The sequence below is a fragment of the Nannobrachium achirus genome (assembly GCF_963921795.1).
Source record: "Nannobrachium achirus genome assembly, chromosome: 23".
Classification (NCBI taxonomy): domain Eukaryota; kingdom Metazoa; phylum Chordata; class Actinopteri; order Myctophiformes; family Myctophidae; genus Nannobrachium; species Nannobrachium achirus.
This window is the reverse complement of record NC_137830.1, coordinates 30,469,421-30,485,638: the sequence shown is the minus strand read 5'-3', so window position 1 is coordinate 30,485,638 and position 16,218 is coordinate 30,469,421. Positions and strand designations below refer to the sequence as shown.

Genomic DNA, 16,218 nt, shown 5'->3' with positions numbered 1-16,218 from the left:
CTATGGCACCACATCAATACAGCATAGAATTGTGGACAAAATCTTATCCAACATTAACAAAATAGGTTCTAAATTTGGGTTCTGAGAGGCTAAAGCTCATCAAATGGTGGCCCGTGGCTCAAATGCAGAACTTCATAATAAATGGACCTTAGGCCTATTCTATTAATATGAAAAAGGTAGAAAACCACTGTATAGGTGTGCTTGCTTCTTGGAGTACAAAGGGACCCTATAATGCAAACAAGAATAACAGCTTTCTTGTGGTCTTTATCCTTGTATCAGTGAACTATACTGTCCTGTACCTTTTCCTATGCAAACTTCTAATAGAGTATTCAATCATTTGCTTACCACTCTCCCGGTGTGCCTCTCGATGGCTTTCTTCACCTTGCCGTAGGTGCCCCTTCCCAGGGTCTCCAGCAGCTCGTAGCGGTGCTTGAGGTTGTGCTTGTGGTGGTGCTTCTTCACGGAGCCGTTGAGGGAGGAGGACCCACCGCCGTCCACGGGACCACCGGCTCCCCCCGGCCCGGGATGGTCTACAGGTAACGGGGGGTGATGGTGGTGGTGATGATGCTGCTCCTGGTTCTCCTCATCCTCCTGCATCCAGGTCTGTGTGAGCTCGGGACTGGGGCCGGCCTCGGCGCTGCTGCTGCCTCCGCTGGAGCGCCGGCGCGCATGGAACCTCGCCACGGGCATCGTCATCTAATATAGGTATCAATAAATAATCAATAAATCAGCAAATGCAATCACTTCCCCCCAAAGTTGTCCCGTCCGGCCGTCTAAGGACCATGCAGGAGAATATGTAGGGATATATAGCCTTACACTTGCGTGCATTTGCAGGGTTTTAAAGGGGTGTAAAGGCGTTGTCCCCCCTTTGTGCAGCGATTATGGAAATTCAGTTGATGCTGTCAAAAAAAGGGAGCTTCCACGCACCCCATAAATCCCCGGCAGAAACAGCGGCGCACACACACACAACCCAAAACCCGGCGTTTTTCTTTTACAATAGAGGCTCTCTTCTTTAAATCGTCCACTGCTTTTCCAACGCGGAGGCTGTGCTGGGAGATCAACTTGCCGTGCTGAATCAACACCTCTGCTGGAGCAGCGCTGTGTTTGTGCGTGCGATTAGGTTTATTCCAGTCTTCTAGTAATGAGCTCCGTTTCAAGCAGCAGACACAGCCTGTATCCTGCTCTGTCCTCCTCTCCTCTCTTCTCCTCCGCTCCTTCTCACCGGGAGGAGGGGGTGTGACCGTACTGGGGACCGGAGGCGGGGTTAAGGAACTGCACGGTGATCTCTCCACGCTGTCTTTTGTGCGTGTGCTGTGCGCGCGCTTGTGCTGGCGCGTGATTTGATCGATAATGTTTGATAAACCTACAATAGGCTACTCAGATCTCTCTGAATAGTAATTCGATTAATTGAATAGGCCTATCTACAGGACCCCAATGGAAACAAGGCATAATGGTGCTTTCTTGGGTTTAATCCTTAATAGCATTATTTTATAGAACAGCACTTTCTGAGATTATTTTTTATTATTATTATTTTATTTTTTGCAAACTGTTAAGTATTCAATCAATCAATCAATCAATCAATCAATCAATTAATCAAACTAGTTACCTGACTGGGACGTAGACAGGGACCAATGACATGGTGTAGTATAGCATCATTTAACTATGCATTCAGCAGCACATTATAAATCAACAGATCTGCAGATCAACCAGAACATTTACAAAATAGCCTATAGAGGCTACAATTACAATACAATACAATGCAATCACAAAATCGTAGGCTATAAGTGTGAAGCTGTGAACCAAATTTCTGAACTTAACAGGAAACCCGGGTTGAACTCTTTGAAATGTCTGTAGCCTGGGCTGCAGCTTGCTATTTGTGTTTTGTGTTGTATTCAGTATGTGCCAGACAAGTGTAATCAGTGTGACTCCTGTAAGAGCCTCCTGTCCTCATGTGTCTCCTTCTTATCCAAGTACTTTGATATTCTTGCTAAAGATTAGTTTTTTGAATGAACCTTGACCTCCCAGACACAAAGAGGATCTTAGTTGTAACTTGTTATACATTGTTTTCTTTTAACTGTAGCCTATATAATCCATGGCACTCCACAGAAGAAAACAAACAATAAAGAACAGCTGTCTCTTGAAGGTCCAATTTTTTTTTTTTTTTAAATAGGCAATATGTGCAGATCTACAAGCTCACAATGAGCTTGTTGATCTGCTATTTTCACAGTATTTATCAGTGGAAACAGAATTGAAGCCTCAACTACTACAATTCCTAGTGCTGTTCAGGGTGGGAGGTCCCCAGTTCAAATGTGAATATTTGGGTGGGTCCAGTCAGTGGTGTGTTATAGAATTTTTTTGAGGCCATACTATAATTCATGGGTTTTCAACCGGTGGTCTGTGTGTGTGTGTGTGTGTGTGTGTGTGTGTGTGTGTGTGTGTGTGTGTGTGTGTGTGTGTGTGTGTGTGTGTGTTTGTGGCCCATTATGTAAAGTCCCCCAAAAAATAATCAGACGTTGTCTTTAATTGTATCTTTAGTTTTGGCCCCTCACACATTTCAATGCTGCAGCAATGACAAACAGTTATAGGCTAAAGAAAATGCACTTTCAAAGAAGGGGGGAATCCAATAACTACCTGCAAAAACAAATGCTTGACAGTATGTTAGTTTAGTTGCCTTGCATTTTATGCAGTGCAATATGACACAGTTTGAATAGGCCTAATGAAGTTAGTCTGGGAGGTGTCAGGTCTATTGTTAAGTTAATGTGTGTGGATTGCTTCGGAACTACGGTCCGCGGGCTGTGGCCAATCCTGTGGCCAACGCCTCCTCCAGCTATACTAGTGCATATGAAATACTCTACTTTGAAAGTTTCACAAGGGCATATGCTTTTTAAAATTTCGTACTTCACGTCATAGGCCTACTACGTATGTATATCCCGTATAGAACACACCACTGGGTGGGTGGATCCACAGTACAAATAGGATTATTTCTGGGGGTCGCAGCCTGAAAAGCAGGCCATACTGGACTGCTTTTTTATCCTGCAATTAGTCCTGAGCAGGATGAGCAACCAACATGTGCCTCATCGTGCATTTTCATAGCTAACGGCACAAAGGACAGTCTCAGTTACCAAGTAACATTTGAACCGTTTTAAAACACATTTATTACACTATAATATAGCCGAATCATCTACAGATAAAATGAAATGCCACAAGGCAGCTGCTTCGATGTCATTTTATTTATATGTGAGTGACAGAAAATTGATAGGTTTTCCTTTTTACAATGAATCCTTTTATTTTGAAAACAGTGCATTACATGTATTGACATAACTGTGGAAATAGAGACCCGTCTCAGCATCTGTGTCTCAGAGCGACCCCTCCATGCATACTTTGCATATAGGCTTACATATAACCCAGAGTAAATTGGTTTCCTTGCCCCAGGCTATTAGTGCGCTATTGTACTGTAAGACACAGGAGAACATGTCCTTGCTATGCCCCCCTGTGGTCTGTGTTCTATACGGGTACTCACAGAGCGCTTTCAAATGGTGTGTGTGTGTGTGAGACAGTGTAACGTGTAGTCAAGCTAGACCCAACCCCCCAATATCTGTCCCTTGGGAAATTACTATAAAACCAATTTTCAAAAACACTCACATGCGTGCGCGCGCACACACACACATACGTACACGCACGCACGCACGTACGCACACACGCATGGACGCATGGACACGCATGGATGCACAGTAGCTGAGGAGGTAGAGCGGCCGCTTGGTAACAGGAAGGTTCCCAGTTCAATCCCTGGCTCCCCCAGAGTTAGAATCGAAGTGTCCTTGAGCAAGATGCTGAACTCTTATAATTGCTCCCGATGAGCAGGTTAGTGCTTTGCATGGTTTCTTCCACAATCGGTGTGTGAATGTAATGCATTCATTTTAAAGCACCTTGAATAAAGGCACTATATAAATGCACCATTTATCATTTATACATACACAGACACACACACACACACACACACACACACACACACACACACACACACACACACACACACACACACACACACACACACAATGGAAAAACAGACAGGTGTACCTGTATGCAGAAACGCACATATGCAAATCATAGTCACATGTATCTATATGCCATACTGAAGCGTTCTCTGACTGTTAATGGCTACCCGTACAGTAGGCCTACACTTCCTCTTTGGATGTTTTTGTGATTTACCGTCTCAGAATCATAAAAGTCGTCAGATGAGTTAGTGCCTTCGACTGGTGATAAGTCTCTCCCATGTGGCCTGTCCCCCCAGCTGATTCGCACACACACACACACACACACACACACACACACACACACACACACACACACACACACACACACACACACACACACACACACACACACACACACACACACACACACACACACACACACACACACACAATTGCCTCCCACAGGAGCACCTATACCCAGACCCTCCTCTCAATCCTGAGTGTTCATTTGACTCAAAGAGTGTACAAATGGAACCAAACAGACTCTTACGGGTCACAGAATGATCTGTGCTGTGGTCTGTAAACCGCCGGGAGGAGCATAGAAGAACCCTCAGTACTGGTGTTAAAATAAAATACTACCTTTCACCTTTCACCCCTTAGAACATGACACCTGTGAGACTGTCTGGCTTCTCATGGTCAGGGAGAAACAAAAGGTGCACAGAGAGAGTAAAAACAGACCCTATAGGTCCATTATGGAAGTGTAATCGATCCTTAAAGGTAAAATCTTTTACATTCTCAGATTTAAACAAACAAACACACACACACAGCTTTTAGGGCCATACAGATGAGCAGCGGTTGCCGTGGGGGCTCCTGCTAAGATCAGCGGCGGCATCGCCGCAGTGAGACACAAACACACTCGCTCAGTGAGTAAACACAGCACGGTATTTCACAAAGAACACAATCCAGCTCTCACCGCCCGCGTACGCATGCACAAACGAGCACGCTCGCGGGGATTTCGCGGGACCGTGCCCGCTCGCCTCACTGCCCCTAAACTTCTCCACGTGGCCAAAATAGCCGCCCGCCTCTCATTGAAAAGGAATTACTAGGACGCTGTGACCGCGTATCGTCTGGAGGGCTCTACTCAGGACGAGATACCATATTAAAAGTGAACTTTAGCTGCCTGAATTGGGTGTTCAGATTCAACGAGAACCCAGGAGTGGCTTAATTTCCAGCGAGCAAAGTTTGCCCCTTGGAAAATATGCAAGATTTCTAGGTGGAAAGGTGGATCAGAAACGTTTTACCCTTCCATTCAACAGCTGCTAGTGTTGTGTGTGCATTCTGTTCAAGGGAAAGGTTTGCTCAACTCAAGGATGGAATGGAGAGTTTCAGGGTATATTGGGTGAAAATTCAGATAATAATGTATAAAGAACATACAATCAGCACTCTCTGTAAGTCTTAAGAGTCTTTTTTAATAATGATATGCAGCAGCAGTAAATCAAAACAAACAGACACGTTTCGGCTCAGAGGCCTTCGTCAGTGTTAGTAGATATGTCAGTGTTGGTAGATCTACTAACACTGACCTGGCCTGCAAGCCACAATGGGTTTGTATAGGAAGGTGGTGTGCCCGAGTAAAAAAATACAAAAATAATAAAGCTAAATACTGATTCAAGCAACTTAAAAACTGTCTGGCGTTGTCACAAAAGCTTGAGTAGACGTTAAAATGACCCTACACATGTTTGAAAGTGAAATATCCCTTTAATTCAATTCAATTAAAAGGGCTTTGTCAACGTCAAAATACAGTGTCCAAACATCTGGCATCATGTAGCTGTACCAACATACAAGCTAACTGTTACATTTCACTAGATAACTCTTTCACAGATCCAATGGTAATAGAAAGTCTTGCATTGTCTGTCGTCCCAGAAACCATTATAAAACGCAACACAGTCTTCTCCTCTTGCAGAGTTATTACGGTCACCAGGGAGCCAGTACCTGGAGAATTATAGGAACATTTAATTCACAATATATTTACATTACATTTAACCAGGACCTCAAGCAATATTCGAGATAGATAGATACAAATTAACTGAATAGTGAAATAGACAACATTAATTATCTAATTGTGACAGTGTGCTTATACGATTTACTACCATTTAGAAAAAAGACGCAAAGATGAAAATGTGAAAAGTGGTTATTTGACTTTAAGTAGATAATAATGAACCTATAGGTCTTACGTTGGTGAGGTCAGTGGTGTTCCATCTATCCATTTCCACACTCCTTCCTTCTCTCTGTCAGTCAAACCCAGCCACACATCCTGGTTGTTGTTAACAACGCTGTTAACAAAGTCCTGGCCAGAATAAGATGCTGGTTAGAGAAGGTTTATAAACTGTACAATATTTAAGCCGCACGCGCACACGCACACACACACACACACACACACACACACACACACACACACACACACACACACACACACACACACACACACACCTGCTTTTCTTTGCTGTTTATGATCATCAGATCAGATTGTCTGTCTCTACAGTATGTTCTGCTCTCCTCCCAGGTTTTCCACTCAGTAGAGATGTAATAATAACATACTCCACCAGAGAATGTAAATCCATGTGGTTCTAACAACAAAAGAATAATGTGTTGGCATGCAATGTTTTGACATTTGCTCAGATTAATGACAAATTATGAACAACATGATCACAATGAATAAAAACAGTGATGTCTCACTGACCACAGAGCCTCCTCTTCAGCTCATTTAGCTCTGCAGTGACGTTGTTGTATCTGGACTGTGTATGGTCTAGGTCTTTGGTCAAGTTGTCAGATTTGGACTGTAGATGGTTCAGGTTTTTGAGCAGGTTGTTGTTCTCTTTAATCAGTTCAGAATCTGTAAGAAGGTATTTGTTTGCCATTTTAATTTTAAAATCAACAAACTGATGAGTATAACTTTGTTCTGAACTAACCTCCTCAACCCATTAAAACCGGGAAACTATCTGTGTCTTTTTTTTTTTGCGTTTGCTATTCAAAAATAGTAGATCTGCAAGTTTGCAGCATGTTACTTTCTTGCAGCATGTTACTTTACATCTGCTATTTTTGTTGTAGCCAACACAAGCTGAGACACATCAGATGCATTTATTTCCCATGTTATCTTGCAGGGCTGTAGGCAGTGATGACATGACAGATGGTTTTCTGGTGTGCAGGGGTGTCGCACCAAATTCTGGGCCCTGGGTACAAGGATTCACTGCAGGCCCCCCATGAATGTTCTTCATAGGGGGAGGGGGTTTAACCCATTTAGACTGGGAACGCATTATTTTGTAAAAAATAGCAGATCTACAAGCTAGCAGCACGGCACCGATGCCGCGCTGCGAGCTTGTAGATCTGCTATTTTTGAAAAATCATGAAAATTTGTGCAAGTTTTCAAATCCATTTCAAATGTTTCTGTCAATGTCAATGGTGCTCAAACCTTTTCATGTGAAGGACCTCCAAAATGTTATGTATTTGGCCATGGACCCCCATCTCAAAATATTTAGTTCCAGGGAACCACCCAGAAGCAAAATTTGAGTTACAAATGTTCGCTTAAAAAAATACATTCAAAGATTTGTACACATTTTCACGACTTATATAGCAGAAAAATAGCAGACCTACAAGCTCGCAGCGCTGCACTCGGTGCCGCGCTGTGAGCTTGTATATCTGCAATTCTTCAATAGCTTAAGAATAACATAATTAAGGCCCCTCCACCTTGGGCCCTGGTAACTCAGTCCCACTTTTCCCCCCATTGTGACGCCCTTGCTGGTGTGTGTTGTTCGTCACTTGTTCCTTTGACTTACGTTGGAGCATTGGCTCACTGAAAGAAAACTACAAGCCAAATGGCTGCCAAGTGGAGTCAGACAACTAAATCTACTGCTACTATCGATATATTTTATTATAGGGCAGTGATGTTACTAGGTTTTCAATGTAATGGGTCCCGGGACCCACAGGTGATCATTCAAATGGGTCCCAGAAAAGTCCTCAATACAATGTTTTCGAGCGCTGTGAGCTTGTAGATCGGCTATTTTCAAAATGTTTGCCTATTTCTTATATTTATTTTACAATTTGGCTAATGTTTGAACTTAGAACTACTAAAACTACTAAAACATGTGCCCCTAATGAATTCGGGTGCGCAAAATGGCGTCGGACGTCGGTGGAATCAAAACATTGACGTTTCTATCGCCTGTTTAAGACTTTCTACGTGGATTGTATTTGTGTTAACGTAGGGTAAAGTAGGATGCTTTCACCCATGAACAATGGTGGTGTCTGTGGAATTTTAAAATGATTTTCTTTTACCGCGACCCGGTAAATTATTTTAACATGGACTCCAATGGAGGCGCATCCCCGGGACCCCAGGACCATGACATGAATGAGTCCCTGGGCGACTTGAATGAGTTTTTGATGCGGGATGCGCACGTAATGACATCACTGATAGGGTATCATATTTGCTAATATTGAAATGAATTATAAACGTTATAAATGTTGAATCATCATAGAACTATCACATCTTATGGTCTCATTATTGCAAGGGAATTACTTCTTATGCATTGGAAGAAAAACATGCACCAAACACAAAGATATGACAAGTTACATCTTGAAAGGATTAGATATACTCTTGGGGACAAACTTTCATATTTTGATAAAGAATGATCACCTCTCACAGCATACCTCGGATCAGTAACATGGGCTATACTTGGATGGTCGGGTGTTAATGACGCTGGTGGAGTAGGAACGGGTGGGAAGGGGATGGGACTTTCAGAGACAATTATAGAATTAACAGAAATTCACTTCATATTGTATTTACTTTTTCTCCATGTGATACTACTTAGGATCATGACTTGTATGTTTTGTATTGTTTGTATTGTATATATTATTATTTCTGTTAACTGTTTTATTGTGTTTTTCTTATGTATGAAATGTGTTTTAGATTTTGTGTGGAAAAAAGAGCATGCATTGTTGCATATATTTCTGACGTAATGTAATTTGATCGAAAAAAACAAACAAACATTTGAAACGTAAAAGATAAAAATTAAATGTTTTGAAACTTGACTTACAGAGAGAGAGTCTGAGACCAATGTTGAGCAGGGCTTGAACACCACAAAGCAATCCAAAACCCAGTCCAACCAGCCTGAACTGTCTTCTGACTGGACGTCTTCTGACTGGACGCACACACGCGCCCATGCACCCATGCACGCAACACACACAGGGAGTGAGATCAGTTAACCCCTAGAATTATTTAATGCTTTAACAGATATACAAGCTCACAGCGTGGCACCGAGTGCCGTGCTTGCGAGCTTGTAGATCTGCTATTTTTGAAAAATCGTGAAAATGTGTGCACATTTTTCAATATATATTTCTCAAAGTAAACTCAAATCTCTGCTTCTGGGGGGTCCCTGGAACAACACATTTTGAGGTGGGGGTCTGCGGGCAAATAAATGTAATTTTGGGAGTCCTTGACATGAAAATGTTTGAGAACCACTGATTTAGAGGAAGGATTAGAAGTCGGGTCATAGATCGGGTCAAAGACTTGCACACATTTTCAAGATTTTTCAAAAATAGCAGATCTACAAGCTCGCAGCGCGGCACTCGGTGCCACGCTGTGAGCTTGTAGATCTGCTATTTTTCAATAGTTAAAGCATAAAATAATGGTTAAAGTGGTTAAAATCTAACGTGACTCTGGCGTGTTCCAGGTATTAAAATATTTCAACCTCTTGCTTATTTTTTATTTTTGCACTTGCTCTTACCAGATATAATCTTCAGTGGATGTTTCTGCTGAGCTGTAGTCTTGGTCTCAACATTTGCACAGTTAATGTCATCATCTTCTTCATCTTCATCCTGGATCTCAATATTTTCAGCCATTTCTACCTTTATGACTTTAATTCATCTGGCAGGTATTTGAAACGGCTCACCTCTTAGCAACAGAGTGAACAATAGAGAAGGGTGGTCTTTCTTTTATGAGATTATGAGTTATCATATCATCCTCCCCTCCCCCTCCTTCCGCCTGCTGTTTCCTCTCTCTCAGAGGCAGTGCATTCACACCTCCTCCTCCCCCCCATCACACCACCCTCTACCCTGTCCACCACTTTCAGTCTCACATAGCGTGATACACTTCTTGTTCAGGTAATTCTTTCAAATCTTGTTTAATTTGATGGCCTTCGACATTTGGCTTTGTGCCCTAAAAATGGACAACACTGATGGCCATATCTGGCAGAGTAGCTTCTGTCAGTTTAATAATGTTCACAAATATACATTCATTCGTTATGCTGTATTGTATATTTGTTTGCCTATACTTAACATTCTCAGTCCCACAGAAGGTGCACATTCTGCTGTGACTGGAAACTAATGTTTTGTTAATCTGTTCATCAGATGATGTATGGGGATGATTGAAGCCTGGCTGTCTATTTTGCCTTGAAGCCTAACTGTGGTGCTGAATAATAGAGTACTGTTGATTGCTACATGGGGAGCTTCTGAGTAGATTGCTACTTGTCTGGGGTTGGTTAATTTGAGCCAGAGGGTGGAGTCTTGAGTCTATATAACTGAGTTGTGTGGGCTGCCATGGGGAGAGGCTGACGTACGCCCAGTCTCTCTGTTCAAAGTTAAGTTGCCTTATTTTCAGTTGTGTTGTTTGAGTTATAGTTTGTTTCTGTTGTCCAGGCCTGGAATGTAATAAATATATTTATTTTACCTGCAAGCCTGCCTCATGTCCAATTCATTTTTTCATTTTAAAGGGGGCTCACTGACTTTTAAGCCTCTCTACAATCCCACTTGGTCAAAACATGGTGAAATGATGAAATTCCGGGCCTGAGTTGCAGTACTGGTTTGATAGAAATGCTCTGGTGCATACATCACCGCTTGTTATTGCTATTTAGAATCATGCACTGCTAAGTGCAATGTCTGTATCTGTACAATAGCTACAGTACCTGTAGAATTATCCGTGTAATATCATTGCTATATATTGCTACCTGGTCTGTGCAAGAAATGATACATGCCTTGTCATCAAGTCAGCATACACACTTCCCCTGTGTAACCCTGTTCACCCCATGTGGTCTGGTCCTCGTGACAGCGGAAGTAATAATTTTTTTGTGTGCATGATGCAGTCACGAACCTTGGTGTCTTTTTGGAAATCAACTTGCTGAGTGCATTTAATTATAAGGTGAACCCTAAGGTTAAATCCGAAAATACATGACCCCGTCACACTCCGAGGGGAGGCCATAGAGGACGTGGAGCATGATGGATGGAGGAACAGAAAAAATCTATGTAGCTGGCTATCAATCCGGCTATCAAAGCAGCTCTCCAACAACACCAAGCTATGTATCTCCAACACCAATGTTAAGACTGTCCTGCTCTAGAGCAGTGGTTCTCAAGCTTTTCAGGCCGCGACCCCCAAAATAATCATATTTTAACTGAGGACCCCCCCCCCACCCCCACCCTGACGAGCACTAAGAGTTGAGGCATTACATTTTGTATAACACGGTTCTATTGTGAAAATAGCAGATCTACATGCTCACAACGGCTCGCAACGGCTATTTTCACAATTTCTGCCTCTAATATTTGGAAATTTGCCCGATGTTTAATTTGTCATTTTAAAGGTAGGTTTAACATTTTCACTTTATAAATGTGCATAAACCCTCTATACATGTAAACGTTATGTTGGTTTGTTTACTGTTGAGTGAAAAAACTATGTTGCACATTAAAGCTGTACTGTGGAAGCTGCTCAACTAATGGTCAGTAGCGGTATTGCTTTTTTCGGCCGGAGTCGCCACGACCACCGCGGCCGTCACGAGCACCTCCGCCTCGCCGATACGCATCCGTAGAGCCGTCTCCCGTCATTTTTAGACCAGGATTGAGGGAGTAGCAAGCAAGATTCCTTCACCAATGTAAACACAGTTGCTGAGGGAAGCTACTTCCTTTAGAGACAGCAAGACTCGCTGTGATTGGCCGGTGGTGTATGATCTGCGCTGTGATTGGCCGGTAGTGTATCATGTGGGAGATGACATCATTTTGCCGGGAAATTCTCCCCCCCTCACAACTCATAGAAAACATATAAAGAGAAGGCTTCAGAAGCTGAAAATAACAGAGTGGGTGTTCTAAAACTTTAGCGATTTAACAGTTAGGACAATTTTAAGATTTGTTTTATAAAAAAAGTTACATGGTATAACTTTAAGCTAATCATCTGGGGACCCCCCAAAATAATTTCCCGGTCCCGACCCACAGGTTGAGAACCACTGCTCTAGAGCGCCAAAACGTAGAAGACAGACCACGAGGGCCTCACAAGCGAGATCCAGGTGTTAGTCAACAAATGCCTGTGCCACAAGCTATTGTGCCATATCAAAACCACAAATGAGGAGTTGTGGAGGATCACAAACCAGGATGACATAGCTACCACTACTGAGACCTGATGAAGACCCATAGTGGGCGAACCGTTGTTGAAAAACTTTGAATACATTTTCTACTGGGAGCTCAGTTGCAGTGTGCAAACTTCCCTTCCTTTCCTCCAATGTACCTTTTGTTCGGCACCTGAAAGGTTTTTATTGGGATGTGCGTGCTTACCTTTGGACCTACAGCTACCACCACTACTACTAAAGGAGAAAGTGGAACTGGATAGATCACACCCTTAGGAACGACACAAATCACGTTAATTGACGCTTTATAGCCACATAAATTATTCACTTTCTTTGTGACTCAGGACACAAACAACAGTTGCAAAATATGCACGCAAGATATTATCTAAAAATTAATGGGCTGATTGCCATGCACTTGCATTCATACTTCCAGGAAACATTGACTTGACCCCATAACCATTTTCCTCTATTCTAGTGTCACTTTTATGCGCCAAATCTCCATGTTCTCTGTGTTTTAAACACAGAACAGCTTCAGCTTTTTAATTGTGGCACTTTATTTCAAGGTAAAGCTTTTGGGGCTCCTATGATGGCAATGTCAGTAGGTTCAACCCACATTGGTTTGGTTGGGTGTATGGAACACTACTGCCTCAGTGCCTCACCATTAGCAGGGGTTTTAAACTCTAAATGGCCTTAATATCTTTTAATGCCTTTTTATGCCTTATATAAAGCACTTTGAATTGCCTTTGTGAATCAAAGTTCTACACAAATAAACTTGCCTTTCATGTGTTGAAACTAACAGTTTTTCTCTAAATGAGCACGGCTATTTCAGCTTCAAGGACTGCTAGAGCAGCCAATTAATTAAATTGTAATTAGAAAATGACTTCTCAGCCAGCCAGCTATAGACATGTTCTGTTGTCTGGCTCTGATACCATTACCAACACTACTCAGTGCTTGCAGAGAATCAATTGGATGAACCGTGTCATCATAAACTCAATGGAGTCCTCTGCTGGAGAGATGGGGATGTTGCACTAATGACAAGCACGATTTGCGATTTGTGTGTGTGTGTGTTATAAAATAACAGAATTTGAGATTTTGAGGTTGATGTGCCAATTTGTGTGTGCGTGCGTGTGTGGGTATGTGTGTGCGGGCGTGTGCATGCGTATGTGTGTATCTGTTGGGAGGAGAGCAGATATATTTTTTACAGGAAAACAAAATCAATAATACATTAATAACATTTCCAATTAACCATTGAATTAAAATAACAGTATAGAACCTGTTTTTAATGTCACAAATACTGTCGTTTTGTGGTGTTAAGGGCAGTTCACACTGAGCACTATAAAATACAATAGTGAACCATAGTTATAGTGTGAATGGTCCTTTGATTCTTGTGGTGTTAGGGTATATTTGTATGGTGTGTGGGTTAAATTCATACCCTATGGTAACACTCTAACATGGTGTGGTCTCGTAGAAGGTGGAGTTCTCTACATCAGATCCACTCCCTCAACAATGGATCCACCCTGAAGGTCAAACACAAAGGCCATAGGTCACAAACTGGTGCACAGTTATATTTATAATCTATTCATTTCAACAGTAGAATAATGATCAGATATAATCCATCCGATGATCCGAGGACACATTTTATACGGCCCGCGGCTTCATTCCTACATTGTATTATAAACGGCCCACCAACACCATCAAACAAAAATATTTCATAGTATAATCACTCAGGATTCCTTGTTCCCTGTTGTCTCAATCTGAAGGGGTCAAAGAAAGGCTACTTTGTTGAGTTTCTTTTACCTTGCACGTCTGGTTACATTTGGTAATGTGCGTTATTTGTGTTTTGTTCAGAGCACACACCTAACACCTGATATTGAATATTGATGACGATAGTTAAATTAAGAAATTGACTTTGCTATGGTCCGACCAAAAATACATTCTGTCAGGAGATATAGTCGGCTCTTGGGTGTTATAATATTTTCTAATGTGGCCCCCTTTGAAAAAGGTTTGGACACCCATGATTTAAGAGGTCTAAATCGGCCTCAAATCTGTGAGGAGAACGGCCCTTTGTGAGTGATTCAGATTGCAACTATAAAGTACGCCTGTGTTGAAAGAAGTTAACTCACATTCAACTATAATCAGTTACCTGCTGCCATTTGCAATACATATACCCTAGAACACTCACAGCCATGGTTTTACTTTGTGTAAAAATAGTCTGATAACAACATTATGCTCAATTTGGGGCAGAGGTTCTTCCTTGACCTACTGGGAGTGTGCGTGCAAAGTTTGAGCAGCATGCACACACAGTGTGAAGTGAGTTGTGCCATTCATGAGTTAATTTCATCAAGCGTCCCACAAAGCTTGGTCAATGTGACCCTGGGCGTACAACAAACTTTGAGCACTTTGTGCCAAGATGTAGGCCAGATGTAGGCCACGCTCCAGAGCCCAGACAAAGCCAGATGTTGGAGCTTAGCTCCTTCCAGGAGTCCTACATAGCCTGCACTGGGGCCGTAACGCTACACTGAAAATACACATGAATCCTACACAACGATGACAGTGCTGTCAAACAAGTCTATGAAATCCATCAGAAGGTTTGATCTGTACACTGAAACCATGGGATAGCAGGTAAACAATTAACCTAGCATCAGTCTAATAACATGCCATATCAATTACAAGTTTAACATTGTGGTCAAGAAAAACAAGCCTAAGTCAGTAACAAAAACACAAGAATGACCAGCATACATGTACGTCTGCATGGTCCTCATATCTAGGTCAGTCACTAACATCAATCGAGCACAATGTGGAAGGGACACGCTCTCTCTTGGAATTGTAGGCATTACATTTAGTTTGACTCGGTTCCACAGATATTAAATATTGTGAAAATAGCAGATCGACAAGCTTATAACGCTGCGAGGGGTTGTGAGCTTTTAGATCGTCTATTTTCAAAATGTTTGCCTCTTTCTTATATTATTTGACAATTTAGCCGATGTTTGAACAGTATCAAAATGAAGGTCTTAATTTTGATACAATAATATTGATATTCTTCTTAATAATTAATGGTATTTACAGTAGACAGGTCAGGGGGGAGGTAAGGATAGGTGTTGTCTTTGTTTGACCCCCTCCAAAATCAGGTGGGGGGGTCCCGGCCCACAGGTTGAGAACCACTGTGTTATTGGAGCAGCCACAGCCCACTCTGTAGTCAGCTGGTTATGGTGGAAACACTGAGTGAAGGATTACATGGAGAGTGAAGTGTTAAGGGCTGAGGCTGAGTCTGAAGAGGTGAGTCTGGAGATTACGATGGAAAGTCAGGAGTGAGTCTGCGGTTCTAACTGCAATGGGACAGGGAAAAGAGTCTGGGACTTGTGGAGCGTTGTCCCGGATGTTGTCCTAGACCTAGAGTAAAAGCTTTGGCTGGTTTCATTGCACAAACATGCTGGGAGGGCCAGTGAGGCTATTTTCACAATATGTATCTGTGCAACCGAGTCAAACTAAATGTAATGCCTACAATTCCAATTGCTTGTCAGGGTGATGGGGGCCCCAGTTCAAATGTGATTATTTGAGGGTCACAGCTGAAAAGTTAGGGGACCATTGATATAGAATGTAAACCTACAAGATCGAGTGGCCTCTGCGATGTGTGCCTTGAGTGAGAGCTGACTGTCCAGGACAACACCAAGGCTCTGAATGAATGAATGACTGTCCAGGACAACACCAAGGCTCTGAATGAATGAATGACTGTCCAGGACTACACCAAGGCTCTGAATGAATGAATGAATGAATGAATGTCCAGGACAACACCAAGGCTCTGAATGAATGAATGAATGAATGAATGAATGAATGACTGTCCAGGACAACACCAAGGCTCTGAATGAATGAAT

At 42.3% G+C, this 16,218-nt stretch overlaps 1 protein-coding gene across 1 annotated transcript in view; it reads right to left on the bottom strand.

Moving 5' to 3' along the window:
- LOC308308869 (NUAK family SNF1-like kinase 1) overlaps nt 1-690 on the bottom strand; it is a gene marked incomplete at both ends in the record, with an annotated part of 19,546 nt that extends 18,856 nt beyond the window's left edge. The window contains one exon of the mRNA XM_080754328.1: nt 346-690. Coding sequence (XP_080610454.1) covers nt 346-690 — 345 coding nt within the window. The remainder of the gene's footprint in view (nt 1-345) is intronic.
- Nucleotides 691-16,218: the final 15,528 nt, after the last annotated feature.